The sequence below is a fragment of the Sardina pilchardus genome, chromosome 8 (genome assembly GCF_963854185.1).
Source record: "Sardina pilchardus chromosome 8, fSarPil1.1, whole genome shotgun sequence".
In the NCBI taxonomy this organism is placed as follows: domain Eukaryota; kingdom Metazoa; phylum Chordata; class Actinopteri; order Clupeiformes; family Clupeidae; genus Sardina; species Sardina pilchardus.
The window spans coordinates 34,190,490-34,216,096 of NC_085001.1; the positions used below are offsets into that span (position 1 = coordinate 34,190,490).

A 25,607-nucleotide genomic window follows, 5' to 3' on the forward strand; every position below is an offset into this window, starting at 1 on the left:
TATGAATACCAAGCACATTGACAGCTCCATCTACCCATTCCACTGGTAAATTACAAGGAAGACGAAAATTGCTCCCATTCAAGACTCCAAGTCTCAGGATACGGCACTTTTCATAATTAGGCTTTAGACCAGATATTTTGTAAAAATTATTTAGATCTACAATAAGGTTTTGCAGTGATATATTATCTGGTTCAATCATAAAGCTTGTATCATCTGCATACATGGAAATTTTTGTACAAATGCCATTTACTTCTAGACCTCTGATGTTAACATTTGATCTTATTTTTATTGCCAAGGTCTCAATTGCAATGATGAAGAGATAGGGAGATAGTGGGCACCCTTGTTTAACACCTCTTCCCAACGGTATTGGTTTTGATAAGTAACCATTATTTAGGATTTTACAGACTGTATCCTTATACATTAATTTTACCCACTCTATTACAGAGTCTCCAAAATTAAAGAATTTTAAACTTTTAATTATAAAGCCCCAATCTAATTTATCAAAAGCCTTCTCAAAATCGGCAATAAATACTAGTCCAGCTTTCTTTTTTTTATCATAGTTTTCAATTACTTCTAATAGCTGTCTAATACTGTTTGATATATTACGTCCCTGTATAAATCCTGTTTGGTCATTGTGTATTATAGATGGTAGAACTTTTTTAATTCTTATGGCTATACATTTTGCTAAAATTTTAGAATCATAACCCTGCAATGTGAGGGGCCTCCAATTTTTTAATTGAGTGGGGTCTTTGTATTTGCCATTTGAGTCTTGTTTTAGTAGCAATGAAATTACACTATATTTTTGGGAATTAGCAAGCGTGCCTTTTTCATAAGAGAAGTTAAAACATTCAAGCAATGGTTTCCTTATATATTTATAGAATACTTGGTAAATCTCTATCGGAATCCCGTCCAAACCGGGCGTTTTCCCTTTTTTAAAGGATAAAACTGCCTGGTGGAGTTCCTCCTCTAAGATAAGACCCTCACATGATTCTTTTTGATCTTCATTTATTCTGGCTCGTTGTTTAAAAAATTCTTTATCATTCGATTCTTCCAAGGATTCTGGTGAGAAGATTTCAATAAAATATTTCTCAATTTCTTCCATAATTTTTTCAGGTGTGGTTTGTATATTCTTATCATTATCTAATAAAGCATTTATATTCTTCTTTGAGTTATTGTTTTGTTGTAATTTTAGAAATAATTTATTGCATCTTTCCCCCTTTTCCATCCATGCTGCCTTCTTTCTATAATATGTTATATTTGACCTCTCATTTATTAACTGTTCATATTCTTGTTGTTTTAATTCTAATTTATCTAGTGTATCTTTTGGGGCTTCTGATTTGTCCACCAATGCTTGTAATCTGTCAATTTCCTTTTTAATGTTGTTTTCTCTAACTCTACTTTCCTTTTGCCTAAGGGAAGCCATCTTTATAGTGTGCCCTCTAAAGGCACATTTGAAGGCTTCCCAAACAATATGTGGATTAGCTGACCCTTCATTAATCAAGAAAAAATCTTCTATAAACTGTATAGTATTTGTTATAAATATAGGATCATCCAGAAGTTTCTGGTTGAACTTCCAATAAGATTTTCCTCTTGAGAAGTCTGCCATTTCCAAATGTAGGGATATCAAATTATGATCTGATCTAAACTTATCCTCAATCATAACTTTTTTCACCTTAGCTACTAAAGAGAAGGAGATGAGAAAATAATCAATGCGACTCGCTTGATTTTGTCTTCTCCATGTGTATTTTCTTAATTTTGGATTTTTTAGTCTCCATATATCCACCATATCTTTTCTATTTATTATTGATTTAATTTCTCTTTGACTTTGCTGTTTATAGTCAATTTTAATACTTCTTTTTCGATCAACCTCCCCATTTTGAACAACATTAAAGTCCCCTACCATAATGTAATGATCACTTGCGAATGCATCCATTTTCTCATATATTTCTTCAAAAAAATTAGCATCATCTGTATTTGGCCCGTATATATTAACTAAACAAACATCTTTTTCTTCAATGGTCATTTTCAATATTATCCATCTTCCATGGGAGTGGGATTCAAATTTCTCGATTATAATTTTTGAATGTCTTTCAAATAAGATAGCAACACCTCTTTTGTTTTTCAATCCATGAGAAAATATAACTGGACCGCCCCATTCTTCCTTCCATTTGTCAACATCAGCGGGAGTAGAGTGTGTTTCTTGCAAACAAATCATTGAATATTTTTTTTCCTTCAGCCATGAAAATATTTGATTTCGCTTTTTCTTTTCTGCTAGGCCGTTAGTATTATAACTTGCAAATCTATATTCTTCGCTTAACATCTTATTCTCTTAGATACTCATCGTTTGATATAATTTTTATCTTGAAATATTGGGACATTGTATGCACACCTCTTGGTTAAAATTGATTGTTTGTACTTAGATCTTTCACAATTCATTGTTTTCAAACTGCTCATATCCCCTATCCACTTAGACTTTCCGTTCCTTATTTTCCCCAACCCTCTTCCCCAACTTAAAAGGCTATCCCCCAAAATAAGAAAGAACAGAAAAAGAAAAAAAAGAAAAACAAACATTCAAAACGTACAAAAACAATGACAGTCTTACTGCACTATGCTATCTTTATCTTTTTTTTAAACTTTAAGTTAGCCTAGGATATATTTTTTTTCTCAATTTATTCCCCTTTTCCAATCTATTCTTTTTTTCATTCTTTTTAATATCTTTTCTCCTTTTTTAATTGAAATCTCAAAATTACCACATGTTCAAGGACACAGTTCAGAAAAAAGAGAGAAAGAAACAGAACAAGGAGAGCATGTTAGGCTATTTTTGCTACCACGTGTCTCAGTTTCAAAAATCTTTCTAATGAAATGTTTCCCTTCGATAAAAAGAAAAATACAAGAAAAAAGTGTAGTCTAGATATTATAGAAAGCTCTCATTTTCAACAAACAAAATGAAAACTGATCTCACACTTAGTGAGATAACGTTACTATCAAGTATCCATGCGTTCAAGTCTTAGGCCTATTCCTTTTCAACTCAAGAAGACAGAAAAATCGGAGGCCACTTACCAAGACTTGTTTAGATAAATCATATTTTGTTTGGCTACTCACAACCACGTCGCAACGTTTGGGTCTCTGAAGAGCTGGTCGTTTGGTAGTTTATCCATTGTTATACTCACAACCACGTCGTAACGTTTGGGTCTCTGTAGAGCTGGTCGTTGATGAATAATTTGTCCATTATTAAACGCACCTTCATTTTTTTGTTTTTGCGATCTTTCATGATAGGGATGAGGATACGTCTTCTCTCGACTATCTCACGAGGAAATTGTTGGAACATGGAGATCTGAGTATCCTTCAGTTTTACACCACATCTCATCACTGCATCTTTGCTCTTACTGTTGAGAAATCTCACCAACACCGCACAAGGTTTTCGTGGATCTTTAATTCGGCCTAGTCGCTGGGCCCTCTCAATCGAGACCTCGGCTGCTTGGGCCGTGGTCATTTTCAGCTCTTTCTCCATAAATGATTTAATTATGTTTTCTGTTGCGACGTAATCCTCTGATTCGTTCTCTTCTTTTAGTCCCATTATCACAACGTTGTTTTGCATTCCACGACATTGTAACTCAAGCATATCAGTTTTCATCTGTCGGTTTTCGTTTGATAGTCTTTCCACGTCAATCTGCAGCGTTTTCACAGTTGTTTTCAAACCTACGTTTTCTTTCTTGATTTCTTCGATCAATTCATTTGTGAAGTTCAGAGACGTTTTCAGTTCCGCTATATCCTTGGATAGGTCGTGGAGTAGATCCAATTTTTCAAGCTTTTTAAGTTGTTCGTGCATTTCATCCAGCATGGCACGGTCTGAGGTCGTCAGGTCTGCCATTTCTGTTTCGCTTGTGCTTGAGAGTTCGGACCTCGTTCTTTTTGTATCTGGTTTCGTTGTCATTTCGTTAACAATACACTTTTTAAATTATTTTTGCATTCTATAAAGGCTTAGCTCAATAAAGATTCATAGATAGCTAGAGCTTTCGACGGTCACCCAGCCTATTCCGCCATCTTTTGATTCCCTCCTACCCGGTCCTTCTTTGCCTTTTTTACATGTTTTTATTTTTAAAGGCCAGCTATTTCATGGATCCAGGATATTATGCATCCTGATAAAGTTCCCTTGGCCTTTGGAATTAAAATAGCCCCACATCATCACATACCCTTCACCATAGCTAGAGATTGGCATGGTGCTTTTTCCAGTTAGCCTATTAGCCTGTTTGATGCTCATTGAGCTCAATGAGCATCATTTCACAGCTCAGGCTGAAGCACCCACCATTAGGATAGCTGATTGAGCTAGCACATTAGCACCCAAAAGTGACAAAAAAAACTCCAGCCTATTCCATTTTCATGTTGTGAAACACACTCATGACTGAGTAAGAAACATAAGAACAACCCTTTTGCTACCTGCGCCCAGGGTTTGATTAGCCTGGGTGTTCCCATCCTGCCTTGCGCAGTGATTTCATTCACCCTGCTAAGGCAGTCTGTAAACTACGGCCCTAATTTTTGACTAAGATAGGGGACCAATCACAGAACAGGGGGGAAAGCAAGACCATGATGAGCGATGCACAGACGCATTTGATAGACATCCGTGGCGCCCAATGAACGGATCAGGGCATTTTTTCAAATACTGTACGGGAAAACGAACGTCTGGTTGCCAGACCACGTCTCATTTGAGAAGTGAGTGGTGGTGGGCGCTAGCCAGGCTAGGGTTTGATCACAAAATCGGGCCATTACATTTGTGAATGTGGACTGGCCACGCCTTTGTCTATAAGCTTTATGCTTCTGACCATCCTTTTCTGATCACCAAAATAGGGCCCTATTTGGTATTGTTTTTAGTATGAAGAGACTTGCCTAGTGCTCTCTCGAAAGATCGTTTTGACATATCAAGACAAATTTACTCAATACACTGGCAGACAAATTTGCTTGTTTTTGGGACAAATTTGATTGGTGCACTGGCAATCAAATGCTTGTTTTCAGGATAAAAGTTTGGATCTTGATGTAAGAATAAAGTGTAAATCCGGCGAATACATCAACATCAAAATACATCAACTAAGCCATGGAAGAAGTATTTTTCAGGCAAGAGCTACAGCTCAAAATAGCAAACAGTGGGTTAGCATCAGTCTGTACATTTTTGAATAGTTTGTATACACTTAGAATCAGTTCGAGACAGCAACCCTATCTGATGCACAGAAATGTCACGCGAGATCTCACACGGAACTGAAACTGAAAGTGCAAGAGTGAGGATATTATTGCGCCACACAAAATAGTTATCCCTCTTACCTGCTTAGAAATGCACCACACTTTATTATTTTGTCTCACCATACTTGGTTGTGTGACTAGAATAGAATATATACTTTTTTGATCCCGTGAGGGAAATTCAGTTCTCTGCATTTAACCCAATTTAACCGAATTAGTGAACACACACAGCACACAGTGAACACACAGTGAGGTGAATCACACACTAACGCAGAGCAGTGAGCTGCCTGCCCAACCAGCGGCGCTTGGGGAGCAGTGAGGGGTTAGGTGCCTTGCTCAAGGGCACTTCAGCCGTGGACTGGTCGGGGATCGAACCGGTTTCAAGCCCGAAGCCCTAACCAGTAGGCCACGGCTGCCCTACTCATGTAACTGTATTTTAATAGTGAAAACATGGAGGTGTTTGGTCGCTTCTAACTTCATCTCTGTTTGGATCCTAATGAATGAACTGGGCTAGCTAAATGCTATCAAAGTTAGCACCAGAGCCAGTGAGTGCACGCATTGAAACGTGAGAGGTATGTATCAACTCGTCTTAGTTAAGGGAATAACGTAGTTTAATATGAAAAAACGGTGAAGTGTTCCTTCGAAATTTACTTGTTTTCAGAACTGGCAGACACATTTGCTTGTTTTCAGAATGACACGTCTTAAAAGAATTCAAACTCTTCTTAATTTAAGTCAAATGATTTCATGCGAAAGTAGCCTACAAGGGAACTTAGGGAACCTGGGCACTTGAAGAAGAGAATTCATCACTTACTATAAAGCTGCAATGCTGCATTTCTCACAGCCCAGCAGCGGGAATTGAGAAGTGTCAAGGCAAGGGTGGCCATGACTGAACAATACTTAAGAATGGCAACAGCCAGACCAGATCCACGAACTAAAGCATTTAGAGAATGAACTGCACACACCTACAAAAAATACAGTACACCACAGTTAAGTAATGTTACACTGAGCTGTTTGTCTTGATATATTTCACTGAACCAAAATATTGGAGACAACTCACAGACATACCAATTAAAAACATATTTAACCTTGAACATTTAACCTAAAGCTCACTGTGAAGAGTTTGTCAATGTACAGTGGCCTTAATGATTTATTTTCACAAAATGCTAAGCATACATGTATTTACATTTCTTAAAAAACTGATGATGGAGGCTACACAGTATAGTTAAATCATGTTGGATAGCTCTAGAACCCAGACCAATGGATTGTGTCTTAAAGGAATATTTCGGTATTTTACACTCTTAAGCCCATCTTCTGTATTGCCTAGCACGAAAACGAGTGTTTGACAACGAAATCTCAACGATTGAGCCTGTCTGTGGAATTTGGCAGCTTTAGAATGGAGCTCTGTATGGCTTAAACATTGCTCGCTTTGTGCATGGACTATTCTGTCCTTAAAACACCCCTAAACGTGTGTTTTAAAAAATGTGCAGCTCACTGAGTGGTTACTGGTCTTCAACGATCTTCTATAGCAAGTTTAGCAGCGAAATACAGCTTCTGTCATCTTTTATCATGATTTTCGAAATCCCGGAAGTACTTTTTCAGATACCTCACAACCGTGTGTGCCTAATGTAACACAACAGAATTTGAATTTCACTGCGAAACTTGCTATAAAAGATCGTTGGCTAACCGAATACTGTTTGCTAACGTTCGCGAACGTTCGCCTATGTTCGCCTAATTTCGGTGAACTTGAACGCACCTCAGGAACCACTCGGTGAGCTGCACATTTTTAAAAACAAACGTTTAGGGGTGTTTTAAGGACAGAATAGTCCATGCACAAAGCGAGCAATGTTAAAGCCATACAGCTCCATTCTAAAGCTGCCAAATTCCACAAACAGGATCAATCGTCGAGATTTCGGTGTCAAACACTGGTTTTCATGCTAGGCAATACAGAAAACGGGCTTAAAGTGTAAAATACCAAAATATTCCTTTAAAGGAGCCACACCATTTTTATGACACTATGGCAAATGAATGCTGTTTTGCTGACCTTTGGTTTTGTTACTACTGTGCATGGAAGACAGCAAAATTATGAGTTCTGTCCAACATTGGTGGTAGGTTCAGAGAAAATAATATTGCAATGATACTGATAAGGCCATCCTTAATAATATTCTTGTTTGCCGTAACCCGACCGACCCTGTCAATATAGGGCCGACCCAAATATTTGTTTTTTTTCCTCTCTAGTCCGACCGACTTGCCGGTTGCAAATTGCGTTAAGACCGACCGATTTTTTTTTTAAATTAGGCCTATTTTTCTTCAAACACCCAATACAAATGCAATACAATAATATTATATTTTCTTAAGTATTGTGAATACAAATTGCCTACATACAAACGTAGGCTATGCTGCGTTCTTTCTTCCAAATAAAAACCTGTGGCGTCATATGTTTATGTTTGTCATGCGCTACGGGCTGCTTCCAGTCTCATTCACTGCCAGTGGTTCGCGCTTGACTGTTGCCTAATAGCTGCGGCTGTAGCCAAGAAATGTTCGCGGTCAACGTCAAAACTTATACTAGTTCGGGCACTATTATCCACCTGAAAACGCATTAAACACTTGAACATTTAGATGACTTGGCACGAAGTTATGTCCAGATATTTTCTCGGACCCATCCCTTCTCCCCATTCGTGTGGTGACCGTGTCAACAGACTTAAATGAGACCTTAAGGTTTTGGTGGAAGAAACTCAAAAAATTGATAACGTGCCAGCATTAAGTGGTTTCTTTTGGATTGAAACATTAAGGGATCGTTCTACTACAGGCGAGCAAGGACAGCTATTCTTCAAGTGGTTAAGAACTAGCTAATGGTGGAGAAAAGAAAGCAACGTAATGTCTCTCTCTGATTTGTAGGTTGCATTGACACGTCGTAGCGGTGGATGCAAATAAACCAATCTAGTTACCAGGGGCCCGTTGCACAAAAGCAGAATTAAGACATCCAGGATAAGTTACTGAGCCGCGATCACTGAATCCTAAACAAGAGCATACCGGCTGAATTGGTTGCACAAAGACCAATCCAGGATGAGCAGACACGGATTCATCAAGCCAGGTGTAAGTTATCCGGTGTATGTGCGCGTTCTCGTTTCTCCCCCAATAACTCGCGGTTGGAATAAAAAAGACGCGAAAAATAGCGTCTTGCACACAAAGTAAACAACCGCTTTTGATATAGACTAACAACGAGGTAAAGTTTTACTTTTTTGGATGGGGGATCATGATTATTTCTGTTACATAGCGGGAGTAGGTGTGGCAGATCAACTGAATGCAAATTTACGTATGCACCCACGTGTGTGAGAGCTTCCTTGTCTCGGCACGCAACGTCATTAGGAAGCGCTTTGCCACCGCAAAGATGCACAAAGTATCTTAATTTGTCTTAAAAGCCGAATTAGTTCAAAACACCTTCGAAAAATGTCCCCTCCACTTCCAATCAACTACTACAGCAGCCTATTCATCAAACATCTGTCAAAAAAAGAAGCAAACAACGAGTAGGCTATGTTATTAATTATAAGGCCACCATAATTTAAATGACATCCATATGGTATTAGGCAGACATTCTGCTGTGTTTTGCGAGTAAATGCATGTTGCAAATAATATAAATGGAATCTACAGCTCTTTAAAAAAAATCACGTGGAGGTCTCATTTGAATGACAGCTAGCTGAACCAATCAGATAATGTAATTACCATTAGAATCAACTTATCTTGGCTGTGAGCCTGGTCAGGAGCAGGCTAGCTCCACAGAATAAATCGCCATGGTAACTTATACCATAACATATCCTGCTGCCCCCTATCCCGCTTTTGTGCAACTGGATCACGGATAAATTGAGCCAGGATAACCAAGATATCCCGGGTTAATCCCTTATCCTAGTTTTGTGCAATAGGCCCCAGTAAAATCATTGAAATAAACATATTAGTTTTTTCATAATATATTTTCATATGATATATTTTTTGTTTACTTCTCTGACAGTAGGCTACAGCATATTTAAAGCTATAGCCTACATTTTAGTCAAGTCAAGATTATTTGAATAGCACATTTTATACACAGGTCATTCAATATGCTTTAGACACAAAGCAAATCGTAACAAATAAGAGCAGAGAAGGGCAATATAGTCAAAGAATAATTAAAAAGGTAAAGATCATTATAAAGCAAGAATTTAAGCAAGAGTGTTTGAGTGTTGTTACAACAAATTGGATCTAGACATAGGTGTGCAGATAACATACGGTTAATGCACCCTCTATAAATTTGACTTTTTGTTAAGTCACGTTCAGAAGTATTACTATATTGCCAAAAGTATTGGGTCACCTGCCTTGACCCCCATATGAACTTCAGTCACATCCAATTCTTAATCCATAGGGCTTAATATGACATTGGTCCACCTTTTGCAGCTACAGTATAAGAGCTTTGACTCTTCTGGGAAGGCTTTCCTAGGTTTAGGAGTGTTTCTTGACATTTTTGACCATTCTTTCAGAAGCGCAAATTTGTGAAGTCACACACTGATGTTGGACGAGGAGACTGGCTCTCAGTCCCCTTTAATTCATCCCAACGGTGTTCTATTGGGTTGAGGTCAGGTGCAGGCCAGTCAAGTTCTTCCACACCAAACTCTGTCATCCATGTCTGTATGGACCTTGCTTGGTGCACGGGTACACAGTCATGCATATACCTTGTGGAAAGAGAACTCTAGAAGAGTTGAAGCTGTTATACATATGAAGCTGTTGTAGCTGCAAAGACTGGACCAACGTCATATTAAACCCTATGGATTAAGAATAGGATGTGACTGAAGTTCATATGGGGGTCAAGGCCGGTGACCCAATACTTTTGGCAATATAGTGTCGTGTGTGTGTATGTACATACAGTATATATATATATATATAACATGCAAATGTTTTTAAATTCATACCAACAAAATCGCCGTGACCAAAAATTTACTTTTTTTTTTACCTTGCATCTTGAAAAAAAAAAATATTTGCCTACCTACCGACCCAATTATTTTTTGGGGGGGCTGTTACTGCAAACAAAGATATTTTTAAGGATGGCCTAATCATGATAATTTTGGTCATGATATCAACTTTTTATATTGTATCTCTGGTGGCTGGTAAAAAGATTTTGTGCCTGTGGGCGGACTCTGATTGGTTCGGGGTGCTCGGCCATGCTGCTTGGGCGCGCGGTTCAGATGTGGTGTGTGGGTTCGCCTGGGGGGGGGGGGCATTGTGGGTGGGTGGATGTTGTGTGCGTGGTGGGTGGGTGGATGTTTGCATGCGTGGTGGACGATGTGCGGGATTCTCTTTTCGGGTTTAACTGGGTAACCTATTCCGACGCACCTGTCCCCACAAAAGAGGTGTGTAAAAGCGTTTTGTAAACCCTCTATAGTATAATCATTTATATCACCATTGATATACTTATTAATACCAACCATCATGACTTACAGTAATACTAACTCACTCTATTTCTCTTCCCTTTCCCCTATACCTCACCTGTGAGGTAAACCATTACCAGCCATCAACCATCTCTGTGCCTGTCCCTCATCACACCTGAAGTCACATCCCTCTGACTGCCCTACCATCGCCATTGCCATCGCCATCCCTATGACTGCCCTACCATCGCCTGCTGTGGTTCCCTGCCCGAATCTTTGGCCCACGCATCCTAGCGACCCATCACTTTCCGAAATAACTAATGGATTACTAATGGACAATTTATTCCCTATACTGGACTATTTGAACTTTCATTGTCATTGTAACTTTCAAAATACAAATGACTTTACTTTAACTGACCCCAGGCAGATGGGTTGGGCCCTTGAGTCGTGGATCTGTCTGAGGTTTCTTCCTATATGTATCTCCAATTCTAGGGAGTTTTTCCTTGCCCCTGTTACTCATGGGCTCTCTTTGAATGTTTAACACTCTGTAAAGCGCCATGAGACAAGTGTAATGTTTTGACGCTCTATAAGCGAAATTAAATTGAAATTGAAATTGAAATTGATTTTGGAATCCACCAGCCACTGGCTAATAACCATGTTGTTGTGAGCAGTTTAGACTGGTAATGACTTAATATAGAACTGCACACTTTCCATGAAAGTAGGTAAGTTAAGTCTTCATGTAGATAACACCTTCTGTATTTCATATGCAATTTATCTATATTTACCTTTATGTTGTTTGTGGTAATAATTACCCAGTAATTTTCTTGAATTTACCATGTGTTCACTAGTTAAATACCAAGTTATAAGGAGACAGTAAAAGGAAGGGTTTCCAAAACATCTTTCATATAGTACTTAAGTTCTGCTACAATATAAAAGTACATTTCAACTACCATATGTTGATACTCATACTAGGTTCACATGTGCTATTGCATAAAATGGAACAGCAAAGACAAATAAGCAATACAACCTGTGGTAGATCAACTGTCTGGTCCCAGCTGTCTGGCAGAGGTCTATTTGCCACCTCCAGAAGGGTGTTAATAGTGAGGCAGAGTAAAGACCTGCTCTGATTGGTTTCTGCGGCTGAAACCACACAGAGGAAAAGCATTGGGAGCCCTGCAGCTCTACGAGTCACTGAGGTGCTGCGTGGAGACTGGAGAAGTTGGAGACCCTGGTATAAAAGATCAAACGTTATGATAATAATAACAACTAGCAAATTCCAAAAGCAATTCCAAGGAATTACTAGTGCATGAAAATACAAAAAAATATAATGTCATATCAGACAGAGTGAAAACAGATAATGCAGTGATGGTTACAATGGTGTTGCTAAGGAACATATGATGGTTGCTATACCAAATAAAGTGGTTGCTAGGGTAATTATGTTGGTTGCTAGGTTGACACTATGGTGGTGTTTGCTAGGGTGTTGCTAGGGTACATATACTGTACAGTGCCTATAGAAAGTCATCATACCCCTTTGATATAGTTACTTTTTTTGACTTAAAGCCTGAAATCAAAACCCATTTAAAAAAAAAAAAAAATTTTATTTTACAAAATTAGCTGTACAACATCAAAATAATGAAAAAAAGAAAAAAAAAACATGGAAAAAAAACCAACAGTTCTAAAAATTAATAAGAATAACAGGGTTGGAAGTGTCATCATATCCCTGATTTAATACTTTGTAGAGCCTCCTTAATTACAATTAAAATCTGTTTGGATATGTCTCTATTAGCTCTGCACACCTAGATTGGGGATTATGTGAAAATGGTTAATGTGTTCGCCGTTAACAAATTTTACAAAAAAGTGGCTGGCAAAAGCAATATGTTAATAAACAAGAGATTATGCTCATACTGCCTCTGGAGAATAATAATTATTATTTTTGTTATTATTAATGTAATTTGCTCAAATACAGGACGGGAGCAAGCTGGTGAAAGTTAAACCATAGTGAAACCGAACTAGACCATTATTCATCTCGAAGTCATAATGTTTTGGTCTTTTTTTGCCCTTGTTATGAGTTGGTTATGGTTATGGTTATGGTTATGGTTATTTAGCAGACGCCTTTGTCCAAAGCGACATACAAATAAATAACAATACAAATTAAATAATAGTGAACAATTACAAAAAAGGAGAATAGCAATATTATCAATAAAACAATCAATTAAGCACTAACCTAATGAGAAATAAAAACAATGACATGAGAATAGCAATCAAATAAGTCACTCAGTTAATTATATAATAACAATAACTATAACTATAGGGTATGGCTAAATTTAAGGACAATAGCAGAATAAATGTCAAATTCTAACAATGGACAAATTATAACAAAACAATACTATTATACAAACCATAACACATAACAAACGCTCAAAAGACTAAGTGCATATTAAACAAATATGCCTTAAGACCCCTCTTGAAAGATCCAAAACTGTTGCTGGAACGGAGAGCACTGGGCAACTCATTCCACCAACACGGAACCACTGAAGAATAGGATCTACAGTTTGACCTAGCATGAATGGTTTGTCGACATAACAGACGCTCCTCAGAAGATCGCAATGGGCGGTTGGGAATGTACATCTTGATCAAAGAACTGAAGTAGCTAGGAGCAGATCCAGTCAGTGTCCTATAGGCCAGAGTGAGAGATTTAAATTTAATTCTGGCTACTATAGGGAGCCAGTGGAGAGTAACTAGGAGAGGGGTTACATGTGTCCTCTTTGGCTGATTGAAGACCAGTCGTGCTGCAGCATTCTGAATCAACTGTAGTGGTCTTAATACGCAAGCAGGTAGGTCAGCTAACAGGGAATTGCAGTAGTCCAGCTTGGAGATAACCATTGCCTGTACAAGAAGCTGAGTGGAATCTTGTCAGATAAGGTCTGATCTTCCTAATGTTGTACAGGGTATACCAACATGACTTTGCAATTGAGGCAACATGCTCAGAGAAAGTAAGTTGGTCATCAATTATGACACCCAAGTTACGTGCCGATCTAGTTGGAGTCAATGAGGATGAATCAAGCTGGATGTTCATCTGTTGGGGAATGGCTGTTTTTGCTGGAAACACCAAGAGCTCAGTTTTTGAAAGATTAAGCTGAAGGTGCTGATCCTTCATCCAGATTGAAATATCCTTCAGGCATGCAGAGATCCGATGGGAAACACTAGAGTCCTCAGGTGGGAAGGATAGGAAAAGTTGAGTGTCGTCCGCATAGCAATGATATTCAAATCCATGAGAGCGAATAATCCCACCTAAAGAAGTGGTGTAAATAGAGAAAATAGAGAAAATAGAGAAAAGGCCCCTCGCCCTAATACTGATCCTTGAGGGACTCCTGTAGTGAGGTCATGAGACTTTGATATCTGTGATATCTGTCCCTGCCCTGAGTTGTGCTGTGCTTTCCTATATTGCTGTATAATATGGTGTGGCTTGTGCAGTGCTTTATGTTGTGTAATGTGGTGTGCTCTGTTTGTTGCTTTTTGTGTTCTTTGTACTGACTGGTGTTTCTTGCTGTTTAAGCATGGTTGGTCCACTACAGTCTTAATATGACCCCCCTGGTTAAATAAAGGAAAATAAAATAAATGAGATAATAATATTAAGTAACCATCCCAACACTACTTACTTCTTTAAGCAACTGTGCAGGGATGTCTCGGATCTCCAGATCAGCACTGACCAGCAGAGTGCTGCAAAACTTTGTGAATCCACGGCAGCAACCTTCTACTGCTCCCTAAAAATTAAACAACAATGTGAAACATTGTGAATCTGAATGTATTCAGAAAAGCATCAATATACTAAAGTTAAAAAAAGAGAAGGGGCCCCATCATGACAGTCTAAAACGCATGGTCACTGGCAAAAGGTTTAAAGAAATTGTGTGGGTTGTCCACACCACATTGGGTGTGGTGTAGTTATGAATATTATCAAATGACCGGTGCGTGGAGCAAGAAGGTGGGCCTTATGTTCCTTAATCAGTCATGGGTGTGTTTTGGGCATAACATCCTTTAAACCAATGAGAGTGACATCTGCCATTCCCTTTAACAGCAAGCAGCGATGCACTTCAAACAGGTCGGTATTCCACTAAACCATGCTATACTAAAAACTAGTAGAGTATAGCCTACATGCATCTGCTCTTGTCTATAATTTGAACTCACTGGCAAAGTGAAACTAACTTCACCGTGGTTTCATGGTCAACAACACTACTGTCACTACTGGCTAACGTCACTATTGACTGACAATAGGCTACCATCGAAAACGTAGCCTGAAAAAAAAAGCACCACCTACCCCAATAATGTTCGAATAACTGAATAAAAAACCTAAGGATATTTATCCCGCAGAGGAGTTGCATGGTTACATCTCATGACAACGCATCTTCAGCTGTGCTTTATATGTGCCTCTTGCCAAATCACTTTTATTACCAATTTGCAAATGATTGTGAATAACTAGTCACTGTGAAATGTATTTCATAATATCTATATTATAGTTATGTTTCATATTGTAATCGTGTAATTTGTGATGTTTTGCATGGATGAGAAGCAGGGTGCACCTGCCCATATCATTGTAGATAATGCACTCATAAAATCACATATTAACAACTCACCACAGATTTCTGACCAGGTTTCCCTTGGTCAGTAGTGCTATGTGTTTCAGGTAGAGTACGATAGTGATATCAGATAATGGGCCAGACCCATCCTTAGGTCATTAATTGCCACACCCCTTCATGTGTTGCTCAATACAAGACACGGGCATGGCGAAAAACTCTACGATAGCAGTGTTTTCCCTAGAATTCTTTACAGCAGTGGTAGTAGGTTCCATAAATCAAAAATTACTCCATAAACAATGACTTCTGGTGGTTTTGCTGAGATAAATTGACAGATTGAGAGTTCAGAAGAAGTTTTCAAACATGTTACAGTATGTTATCTATGGACAAAAATACTTCTACTGTAGCCTAAACTATTTTGCCCTTCAGAATTTAAACCACACACACAGGTGGAATAGTTTTGATGATACTGTGATACTGAGCCATAGTTGTGTTCAGAAATGTGCTCACAGTTCAGAAATAGTCAAAAATAGTGTAGGCTACATTTCAGCACTCCATGCAATTATGCAGAAGTGGTCACCTGTGTCGTTCACCTAGTTAATCTAATTACAGTGCATGAAAATGCACTGTACTGTTCTTCCTCGGTCTTCTTCTTATTATTCTTCTTCTACCGCTTCAGCTTCAACCGCTTAACGTAGAAACTCCATTCAAATTTTGTCGCGTAGGTCTTACTTACGCGATGTGGGCTTTGTATTTTTCAACTTTGTAACTTTTATACTTTTTAAACTATGAATTAAAAAACGATTTCCCCATAGATTTAACATTGAGCTATTTCCCCATAGACTTAACATTGCTCATTATGACATCACGGCAGCAATTAGAATCTTACGCCAGGTGGCCAGTCCAGGTGCAGCAGCTCTCTCTCTCGCTCTCAGGCTTTAAACTACACTGGCTCTCTTGAGACTACATTTTCTGTTCCCCTGTATCAACTGTATCAACATAAGTCTTCCTAATTCCATCCAACTTTCTATCCATTCATCTTCTTCAAACCATTCACTCATCCACCCATTCTAAACAGTCTGCCTATCAACATCAATTAGACGATCTACATTCAACTTTTAAACAATCTACTCTGTCTCAGGCTTACACTCTGGCTCTCTTAAGACTAGCCAGTTAAATTGATTACACCTGTATCATCCACTACTCTCAATAGAGAGCTGTGTCTCTCCACTCTACAAGAATATAAGGCACATTCAATCCAACTTTCTATCCATTCATCTTCTTCAGACCATTCACTCATCCACCCATTAAACTGTCAATCAATATCTATTAAACAATCTGCCTATCAACATCCATGAAACATTCTGTCTATCAACATTAATTAGACTATCTACATACAACTTAAAGTATTTACTGTGGGTGCCTCTCAAGCAGCGTTTATATGTCCTCCCTCGCTCCTCGATCCTCAATGATCTACATAAAGAAAGATAGAAGAAGGGCTAGACTATCCCATTGTTGCCGCTCCATCATTCTTTATGTAGATCAGTGAGGATCGAGGAGCGAGACAGGACGCGTAAACGCTATATGAGAGGCACCTTCTGTCTCAGGCTTTAAGCATACAATCTCATTAAGACTACAGATCCTGTTTCACTACTTCCTCTGTCAACAACTGTTTCAAAATAAAGGTCCTCACTGCAATAATACACTATTAAATCATTTAACAATTGTAACTACTCAACTATTTAACTGTTCAACCATTCCAACTGTCAGTTATCAACTATGCTTCCAGTCAACTACACGAAAACTCCATGTACCTAGCAACCAACATAGCAACCATTAAAATTAAGCGTTTATGACCGTTTCCATAGCAACCAACATGATTATACTGCAGTAACTTCTTGTTTCCTGATAGTGACCACCATGGATACCCTAGCAACAAATGTTTCAAAATAAAAGTCCTCACTAGCAAGTTACCTAGTTAGCATGGTTAGCATTGTTAGCATTTTTAGCATAACTGCAAAAAAAACATCAACTAAGTTAGCTAATCAACCTGGTTAGCATTGTTAGCAATTTTAGCATTGTTAGCATTTTTAGCATTATTTCTAGAAATCATCAGTTAAGTTAGCTAATCAACCTGGTTAGCATTGTTAGTTTAAGTTAGCATTGCTACCATAGTTAGCATTTTTAGCATAACTGCTAGAAATCATTAGCTAAGTTAGCTAATCAACCTGGTTAGCACTGTGAGCATAGTTAGCATAGTTAACATTTTTACCATTACTGCATGAAATCAGTAGCTAAGTTAACCAATCAACCTGGTTATCATTGTTACCATAGTTAACATTTTAACATGAATAGTAATCATTAGTTAAGTTAGAGCTGGGAATGTTTCAGCTTTAAACTGTCTACCTTCACACTATCAACTCTCTGTAAACTATGCAACCACCATGTTTACCCTAGCTACACCTTAGTAACCATATCTACATTATCTATCTATTTTTGCATTTCATGCACTGGTAATTCCTTGGAATTGCATTTCTAGTTGTAATGGTTATATCAGGGCTCGGGAACCTTTTTTTGCCTGGAGAGGCAATTTTACTAGTATTAGAAGTCATGTGAAAGTAGCTTCTAAGTAAACGTATAGGCCTGTAGGATTCCCATGTAGGCTTAACATCACCCCCTATTATCATTTGTCATGCAAAGTAGCATCTTAGTTAAAATTACTTGTTATTTCATTCATGTGCTTATGAATGTGATACGAAGAAGCAAATAACGCTTGGTCAGATCAAAAGTAGAACATTTAAAAAAAATGACTCAGGGACAAAATTGATTTTGATATTTATTTTTTTCCGATTGCTGTGACCCCGGAAATTATTTTTTGACTTCCATTGCCAGCTGCTGCTTCTGTCAGACCAGTCCAAATATAACTTTACCATAGGCTATACACAATTTAACCTAAAGACTATGGTTAGCCTAGGCTATAGGCTATTTAAACGTCCCCTCAGCTGACAATCTAGGTTTTTCTAATTTGAATTGTTTGCTCTGCTTGTGAATGAAGTTGTGGTCCACTTTTTGCTAGAATAGCCTATAGCCTATATTTCACATGTCTTTCGTCCGAGTGGTAGTAGTGTAGTGATGGCACAGATGAAAACTCCTGCAGCTGTTGTGAGCAACGCGAGCATGCGCAAAGAAACCAGTAGGTGGTGAAAAGCAGACATACAAACATAACACCGGCAAACATAACACCGGGGCAATGCTACAGCGGACTTAAACTGCCACCTCGTGGCGATAAGTTGTAATACAATTCAATGTGCGTGAATTAAGTGGCCACTTCTAAGGGAACCCACTGTAGCCTACTTCCATGCAATAACATGGCCTGATAGCCTAGGCTACTACAGACTGATCATTAGGCTACTTCTATAATCATGGAGCAACGATTTGGGCGAATGCAATGTTCAAGAAAACAGGCACGAGAAGGGAGATGATTTCTGATGATTCAACAGTGAAACTGAGTTGCCCAGTCGCCCAGTTTCTCGTTTGCCAGACAATATTTGCTGTCGCTAAAATTGCCAAAAGTCGCTAAAGCTAGTAACAAATAAGTCACTAAATTGGCAACACTGAGCACTGAAAGACCAAGAAAGTGACTTTGAATTGACTTCCAGGTCACAGCAATCGAAAAAAAAAAAAAAATATTAAAACCAGTTAGGCCTGAGTCCGTTTTTTAAATGTTCTACTTTTGATCTGACCACGAAATCAAAAGTCTGAAAAACAAAGCGTTATTTTCTTCTTCATATCACATTCAAAAACAAATAGTGAAATAACAAGTCATTTTTTTTTTTGTTTGGATTCTTAATTGAAGCATACACGGACCCAATAAACGTTGGGTTGTGATGATTACAGACTCTAGACTGCGCTTTAGACCATGGGTCTTCAACCGGGGGTCCGCGACCCCTAGGGGGTCCGCGGAGGTACTGCAGGGGGTCCGCGAAAATATTTCGTCTGAAGCATTTTTTTCTCTTCCAAAAACATTTCCAAAAACATTTGTCAAAGTTAACATAATGTTCAATGAAAATCGCTTCATATTCGTTTTTATAACACATTGTAGGCTACCCATGAATCATGCTTGTGATAATGTGATCCCTGTAACATTGTGTTACCCAATGGAACACTTTCCCCCCCGTGCGTTTTAGTTAAATAGCTTCGTTTTCAGCGTTATCTGACCATCAACAAACTCGTTCTTTTCATTCTGGGAGATAAATTACGTTTCGACTGTTTGATTCGTTTGCTTAATGTCGGGACTGATGGACCTTGAACTTTGCGGGGTAGCCTATTTGTTCTGTGTGATGTTTTGCTTTGTTTTGTTTTTTAAATGAGTCTGCGGTCTTTGCACGTCAAGGCGTTCTGCGTGAATGTATTAATCCAACGTTCTCCGCGATGTCATACCATCAAAATAAAACGATAACGATAATCTTGTGTGTTTGTGTTTCATTGTGTAAGACAAGTTATATTTACACAAGATGAAGAGGCTCTGTCTGTATCAGGTTGAGCAAATGAAGCTTTGCCTGAATTTAGCTGAATTCATACCACCAGAGAGGGTTAAAGCGGAGCTTCTCTGAATATTAATTCGCCAATGTGAATGTAACGGTAAACACAGCAACGTTGTATTTAAGACAGCGGCAATATAAACGAAAATGATAGTAGCAGTGGTATAAACGGGACAATCAACTCCGCGCCGTGCGTTTAGGAAAATAATGCACTGCAATAATGCCTGCGGCGTCGGGAGCTTATTAACACTCGAACGTCCATTATTTTCCTAGAAACGCACGGCGTGTCGTTGATTATCCCTTACATATCCACCTTAGTTGACCCTTGTGACATTCATTCTATTATAGGGCGAGTTTATGCAACACTATGTAAAGAACTATCAGAAACGAGTTGTATAAAGCAGTTACCCCCCTGTTAATAATAACTTATGTTTAGAATGTGTGTGTTCGTGTGTGTGCGTGCGCGTAGGCCTACGTGCATGCATGTAGGCACTAATGACTGATGGTTCAAATGATAGGCATGATTTGAGGTGTGCCAGGTGTGGGGGTCCGTGCTCAGTCTCTCTCACAGTCAAGGGGTCCTTGGGCTGAAAAAGGTTGAAGACCCCTGCTTTAGACGATCATGATGGGGCCCAAGGATGTAGCAGTGAAATTCACCCTTAACAGAGTGTTGTGCTCACCCAGTGTCGACATTTCAAGATGATGTCTTTGAACAGTTTAGACATCCTTTTCATATCACCTTCAGTGACAAAGTGATCCAGCTTATTTGACTCATCAGCCATCATCTCAACCAAGGAGCCCATAAATATTCCGATTTCCTGAACAAAAAAGGTTATTCCTGGTCAAACTGAGGGTTGCAAAGTAGACAACAAACAACAAAATCGACAAAAATTGTCATATATGAAATCATATGCAATCATGCATGTCAGACTGATTTCACCAGGTTCAAATGTGTATTAGAACAACATGGTAGGATCCTCAAAGAAATGTTTCTGTTTCTGTTTTCTGGCCAATCATACATGCAAGAGCAGCTCTATTCAATGAATCTAGCAAATATGACGCATCTGTCCAATGAAAGCTGAGAAGAAATGGGCATGGATCCTTTGTTGAACTATATTGTCTGGAAAACATGTTCTCTATTCTGTAAATTTGAAAGGCCTGCTTAGAATATTCACAAAGTAAGCGCGGAAATCTGAATTTTGTCTCACACACACCAACATTCACCTCACAATAGTGTCCCATTCACTACAAATGACACATTCACTAGAGGTGTTCTATTTGCTACATCTGTTGATGGAAAACCATCCAGTGCGGTTGAAAAATTTGCATTAACAGTATGGAAAACCATTTTGGCGCTTCTAATATCACTCAAACTGACATTGAATTGAGTCCATTTTATTGCAAATCTTATGGAAAAGGGGCTTGTAAAAGGTTACTCTATGTTTGTTTGACTGAGTTATGCTAGCCAGGTCATTGAAGTAGCACTTTTTTTGAAGCTGGTTCACTCTGTAATTTACAAAAAAAATCTAAATAAATAAAGCAGCTTCTGATGTGGCGTAGTTTGCAAAATGTATGTTATTTAGTTTGTCACATTTGCTCTTAAAGATTTTGCAATAAAGCATAATTTAATATCAATCACGATACATATTGCTATTGTGTTATCACCTGGATCTTAACTATGCCAAATCTGAGGAAGAAGCTGCAACTTGCTTTGGAGGAATTGTGCAAACACTGTGCCATAACAGACACGGACAGACAGCTAGAAAACGTTTTACTTTTTGCCCGGAATGGCCTGAAGCACCATAATGGTAACTGCATGTTACTTACTCACCTTTAGTGAGACCCAGCAACAAGTGAGCACCAGACTGTGTTCCTCTGTAAGCAGGACATCCTCCTCTTCATGATAATCTGAACCTAACTGCTGGCCAATCACAGAGCTGATTGCATTTCCCATTTCACAAAACGATGGAGGGACTTCTACAAAATAAATGTCAGCTTTTAGCATACTTTTGAATATATTATATTTACTCTCCAAGAGCTAATTTGACTAAATGTGCCAAGTTAGAGATTTAGAGACACTACATGTAAATACAGGGAACTAACAGAGATAATCTTTGTTAAAACTAACAGATACAACCATGAAACGTCTTCAGTTGATTATGTGTACTGTATATCAATAAAACAGAATGTACTGTAATACAAGTGTTCTGTCATTTAATGTTAAAAACATGGAAATTTAAGGAAAATGGAAGACTGACAACATACAATATACTGTACCTACTTTTACTTTCTGTGTCCTGATCCCCATAAAGTACACCAAGTAAGAGAACTGTGATGTTCTCCATCAAGCTGAGGGTTCTTGCAAACATGCCCTTATCCATTTCATCATACAAGACACCTGGCACCTCCAGCAAACACCTCTGCAAGGCATTCACTACACCTAAAGACATTTAAACATTTTATCATAAATGTATCATACAAACATTGTATCATATATAAATAAGCCATAACATTCATAGTAAACTTTACCTTTGGTGACCAATGTAAGGGATACGGAGATAAATGGTCATAATGTAAAGTAAAGAATAATGTAAAGAACTCCGACGTGAAGCAGAGGGGTCTTGTTTCGCCCTGAAGGTACGTATTTTCCCGATAATGACCTGACCAAATTATGTGGCCTAGTGTAATATGTTAACCTGACTCTCGCCAGATCCTTGGAGTTCGCTGAGCTTTCACACAAGGATCTGGGAGTTCTCGATAGGAGATGTATTTCTGAAGGCGGGGCCTTGTAAAAAAATCCTTGCATGTGATTTGATAAACCACTTGTCCGTTATCTTGAATGACGTGCCGAGACCCTTGTGTGGAGCTCAGCGAAACGCCTCTGGTGGAGCATGGCGGAACTACAAGGGTCTGGCGAGAGTCAGGCTAGTAATATGTAGCCTGGCAAGCCAAACTATACAGAAATGTATAGTCCGGGGTCGGACCATTCACAGAGCTGAAGCCTGTGGGTGGGATGAACAGTTGTCTTTCAAACTGCCTCTGCACGTAATAGGCCAGCATTTGTGACCAATCGTAGCCAGTCGGCAAAACGGCAAATACATCCTTCTTTAAAACGAATGACTTGAGTGCTTCTTTCTGCTCAAACTTCAAAGAAAAGCCCAAGTCTAAGTCTTCCAAAGCCGATTCAAACGAGCACGCTTCGCTAGCCTCATTCATCTTTTTTTTTTCTCTATGGTTGGGCAACACGGTCTCACACCCAACTCGTCGAACGAGGACGCATGGTCCAGCCCCCTGGCGGCAATACCGGAAGCCGAAGGTGAGCTAAGGCGGGCTCAAGGACTCCATACACAGATAGAGCGTTCTGATTGGCTAGGCTGGCCTGGAGCCTAGCGCAGGCTTGGCCTCAACGGTGCGACCCTAGACCATCCCGCTAGGCAAAAATATTTTTGCCCGCTAGGGTGCGTCTAGATTTCTAGGCTAGGTAATATGTACAGTAAAAACAATATTGGTCCTTGGACTGAGCTTTGAGGAACAATGTAAAGTAGAGGAAGAAAAAAAATCTATTGAAACAAAAAAGTTTGTTTCAGACAAATAGGATATAAACCAGTCTAGCAGGTCCAGCCCATTCTTTTAGTCTACTGATTAAAATAGAATGTTCAATGGTTTTAAAAGAACTCCCTGTACACGCACGGTTATGCAGCCAGCGCAGACTCTAATACCTGAACCGGTCCAGGGTCAGGAAAAGGACAGCAAAAATCTCTACACAGACCCCTCATATACTGGTCAAAAACTGTTCAACCTCCTCCCCTCTGGTAGATGGTACAGGGCAATGTTCGCCAAAACCAGACGACACAAAGACAGCTTCTTCCCCTAAGCAGTCATTCTGTTGAACACTCAGGAATAGCACCCACCCTTACACTAAACAAAGTCAATCAACCAATTCTGCTCATGTACACTTCAATCTTAATGTTACAATATTGTTTTTAATACATTATCATTGCACTGAACTGCCTTGCGCTATGTTTATGTTTAATCTTAAACCTCAGTCTATACTGATACTGCACTATTCCCACCCTCCTTTCAATTGTATATTGCATCTTGTGTCTTGCCTGTGCCTGTTGGGGTGTCCACAACCATGGCTACCTTGACAGGGACAGCAAACCTGGCCAATAAAGCTGATTCTACTTCAGATTCTGACAACACCGTAGCGGCAGGCCTAATCCACAGCAAAGATGAGACGGCCTACCTGGAGGAAGTGAGGAGCCTGACCCAGTGGTGTCAGAGAAACAATCTCCACCTCAAAGTCTGCAAGACTAAAGAGATGCTGGTGGACTTCGAGAGGAAGCAGATGCGGGACTACGCTCCCTTATCAGTCAATGGGACCCCTGTAGACCATTGACTGATAAGGTCAAGTACCTCAGTGTCCAGATCACCGAAGATCTGACATGGTCTACCCACCTGGTGAGGAAAGCCAGGCAGAGACTGTACCATCTAAAGAGGCTGAAGAAATTCAAAACATCCAAATCAGTCCTGCAGAGCTTCTACTCCAGCACCATAGAGAGCATCCTGACTGGGTGCATCTCTGCTTGGTATGGAAACCACCATGCAGGACTGAAAGGCTCTGCAGAGAGTGGTGCGTTCAGCTGCACCATAGGGGGGGAACTTCAGCTGTACCATAGAGGGGCAACTTGAATCTGAATCTGAATGATCTAATAGCACTTAAACAGAGTGCTCTCCTATGCAGCTGCCATCAATGAATCCTTAGGGGATCTAATAAGGGCAGTTTCAGTGCTATACATAGGATGAAAGCCTGACCGAAACTTTTTCATGATGCCGTGATCTGTCGACACGTCTGAAAGCTGCATCAACACAACCTTTTCAAGAATAACAATATGGGGACTCAGAACACTGGGAAGGTTTATCAAGTCAATTGGACTTCCTGTAGCATTTGTAAGAGTGGTGTAACAACACCTGACCTAACATGAGATTGAGAGAAAAACAACCAATGAATTCCTTATTGTTTAGTTAGGAAGCGGTCTACGTTGTATGTAATTAGTTTGCTAATGTGCTAGCATTATATAGTTGGCTGTCAGATGTCTCGCAAATCAGCCCAACAGGATTATCAGATTGTGCAGTTAAGTCTCTGTATTTGTTTTAAGGCCAAACATACTCTATTACATTTATATAAAAACTATAAAGCTTGGTTCACGTCAAAATCTTGAACAAATGTAGAACAAACTCTATTTGATTGGATGGCACCTGTGCTGCCACTTTTCTCACTTTTCAACTTTCTACCACATTTAATGCAAAGAAATTGAACCACAATTCAGTTTGGCAACATATGACATCATCGAATGTTAATGAGAAGCATCTCCATTGAAGCCTGCAACACTACATTAAGTCACCTGTGAAGCATGTCAGTCGTGCAGTGTATTTTTCTCACCATGTATGGGTGCCGTCTGTGAAGCCATCAGCATATCAGTCTTGGCTGTAAAGTAGTGCTGCTGCATCAACTGGAGGAGGTAGTGGCAAAGCGAGGTGATGTTTACATCTCCATTAACTCTGGAGTTTAGCCATGCTTGAGACGGATCCACAGACCTGCAGACCCAAATCAAGAGCAGAGGCAGAGGAAAGAGAAACTGGCCTGACTGAATGACAAACTCTTGCATTAATCTAAGGGGTTGCAGCAAATTGAAATGAACAAAAAACATATAAATATTATTCTGTACAAACATCAAATAAGAAGGTCAGCTGGGGAGATATGTGGGCTATGGATGCTAATTCTATTTATTTATTGTTGGAGCCACTCTTATCCTCCTAACTCCACAGAACCTGTCACTGCATGGTGGAGGATGAATGCTACAAGCATGCAGCTGTTG

General features: G+C 39.2%; 1 protein-coding gene across 2 annotated transcripts in view; it reads right to left on the reverse strand.

The window, feature by feature from the left end:
• Window positions 1-25,607, reverse strand: part of LOC134089302 (tRNA (32-2'-O)-methyltransferase regulator THADA-like) — a 45,953-nt gene that overhangs the window by 18,374 nt on the left and 1,972 nt on the right. For both annotated transcript variants that reach the window (XM_062543734.1, XM_062543733.1), the window contains 7 exons: window positions 25,172-25,326; window positions 22,010-22,168; window positions 21,560-21,705; window positions 20,409-20,546; window positions 14,276-14,380; window positions 11,644-11,844; window positions 6,041-6,191 (listed from right to left, as the gene is read on the reverse strand). In XM_062543734.1, coding sequence (XP_062399718.1) covers window positions 6,041-6,191; window positions 11,644-11,844; window positions 14,276-14,380; window positions 20,409-20,546; window positions 21,560-21,705; window positions 22,010-22,168; window positions 25,172-25,326 — 1,055 coding nt within the window. The remainder of the gene's footprint in view (window positions 1-6,040; window positions 6,192-11,643; window positions 11,845-14,275; window positions 14,381-20,408; window positions 20,547-21,559; window positions 21,706-22,009; window positions 22,169-25,171; window positions 25,327-25,607) is intronic.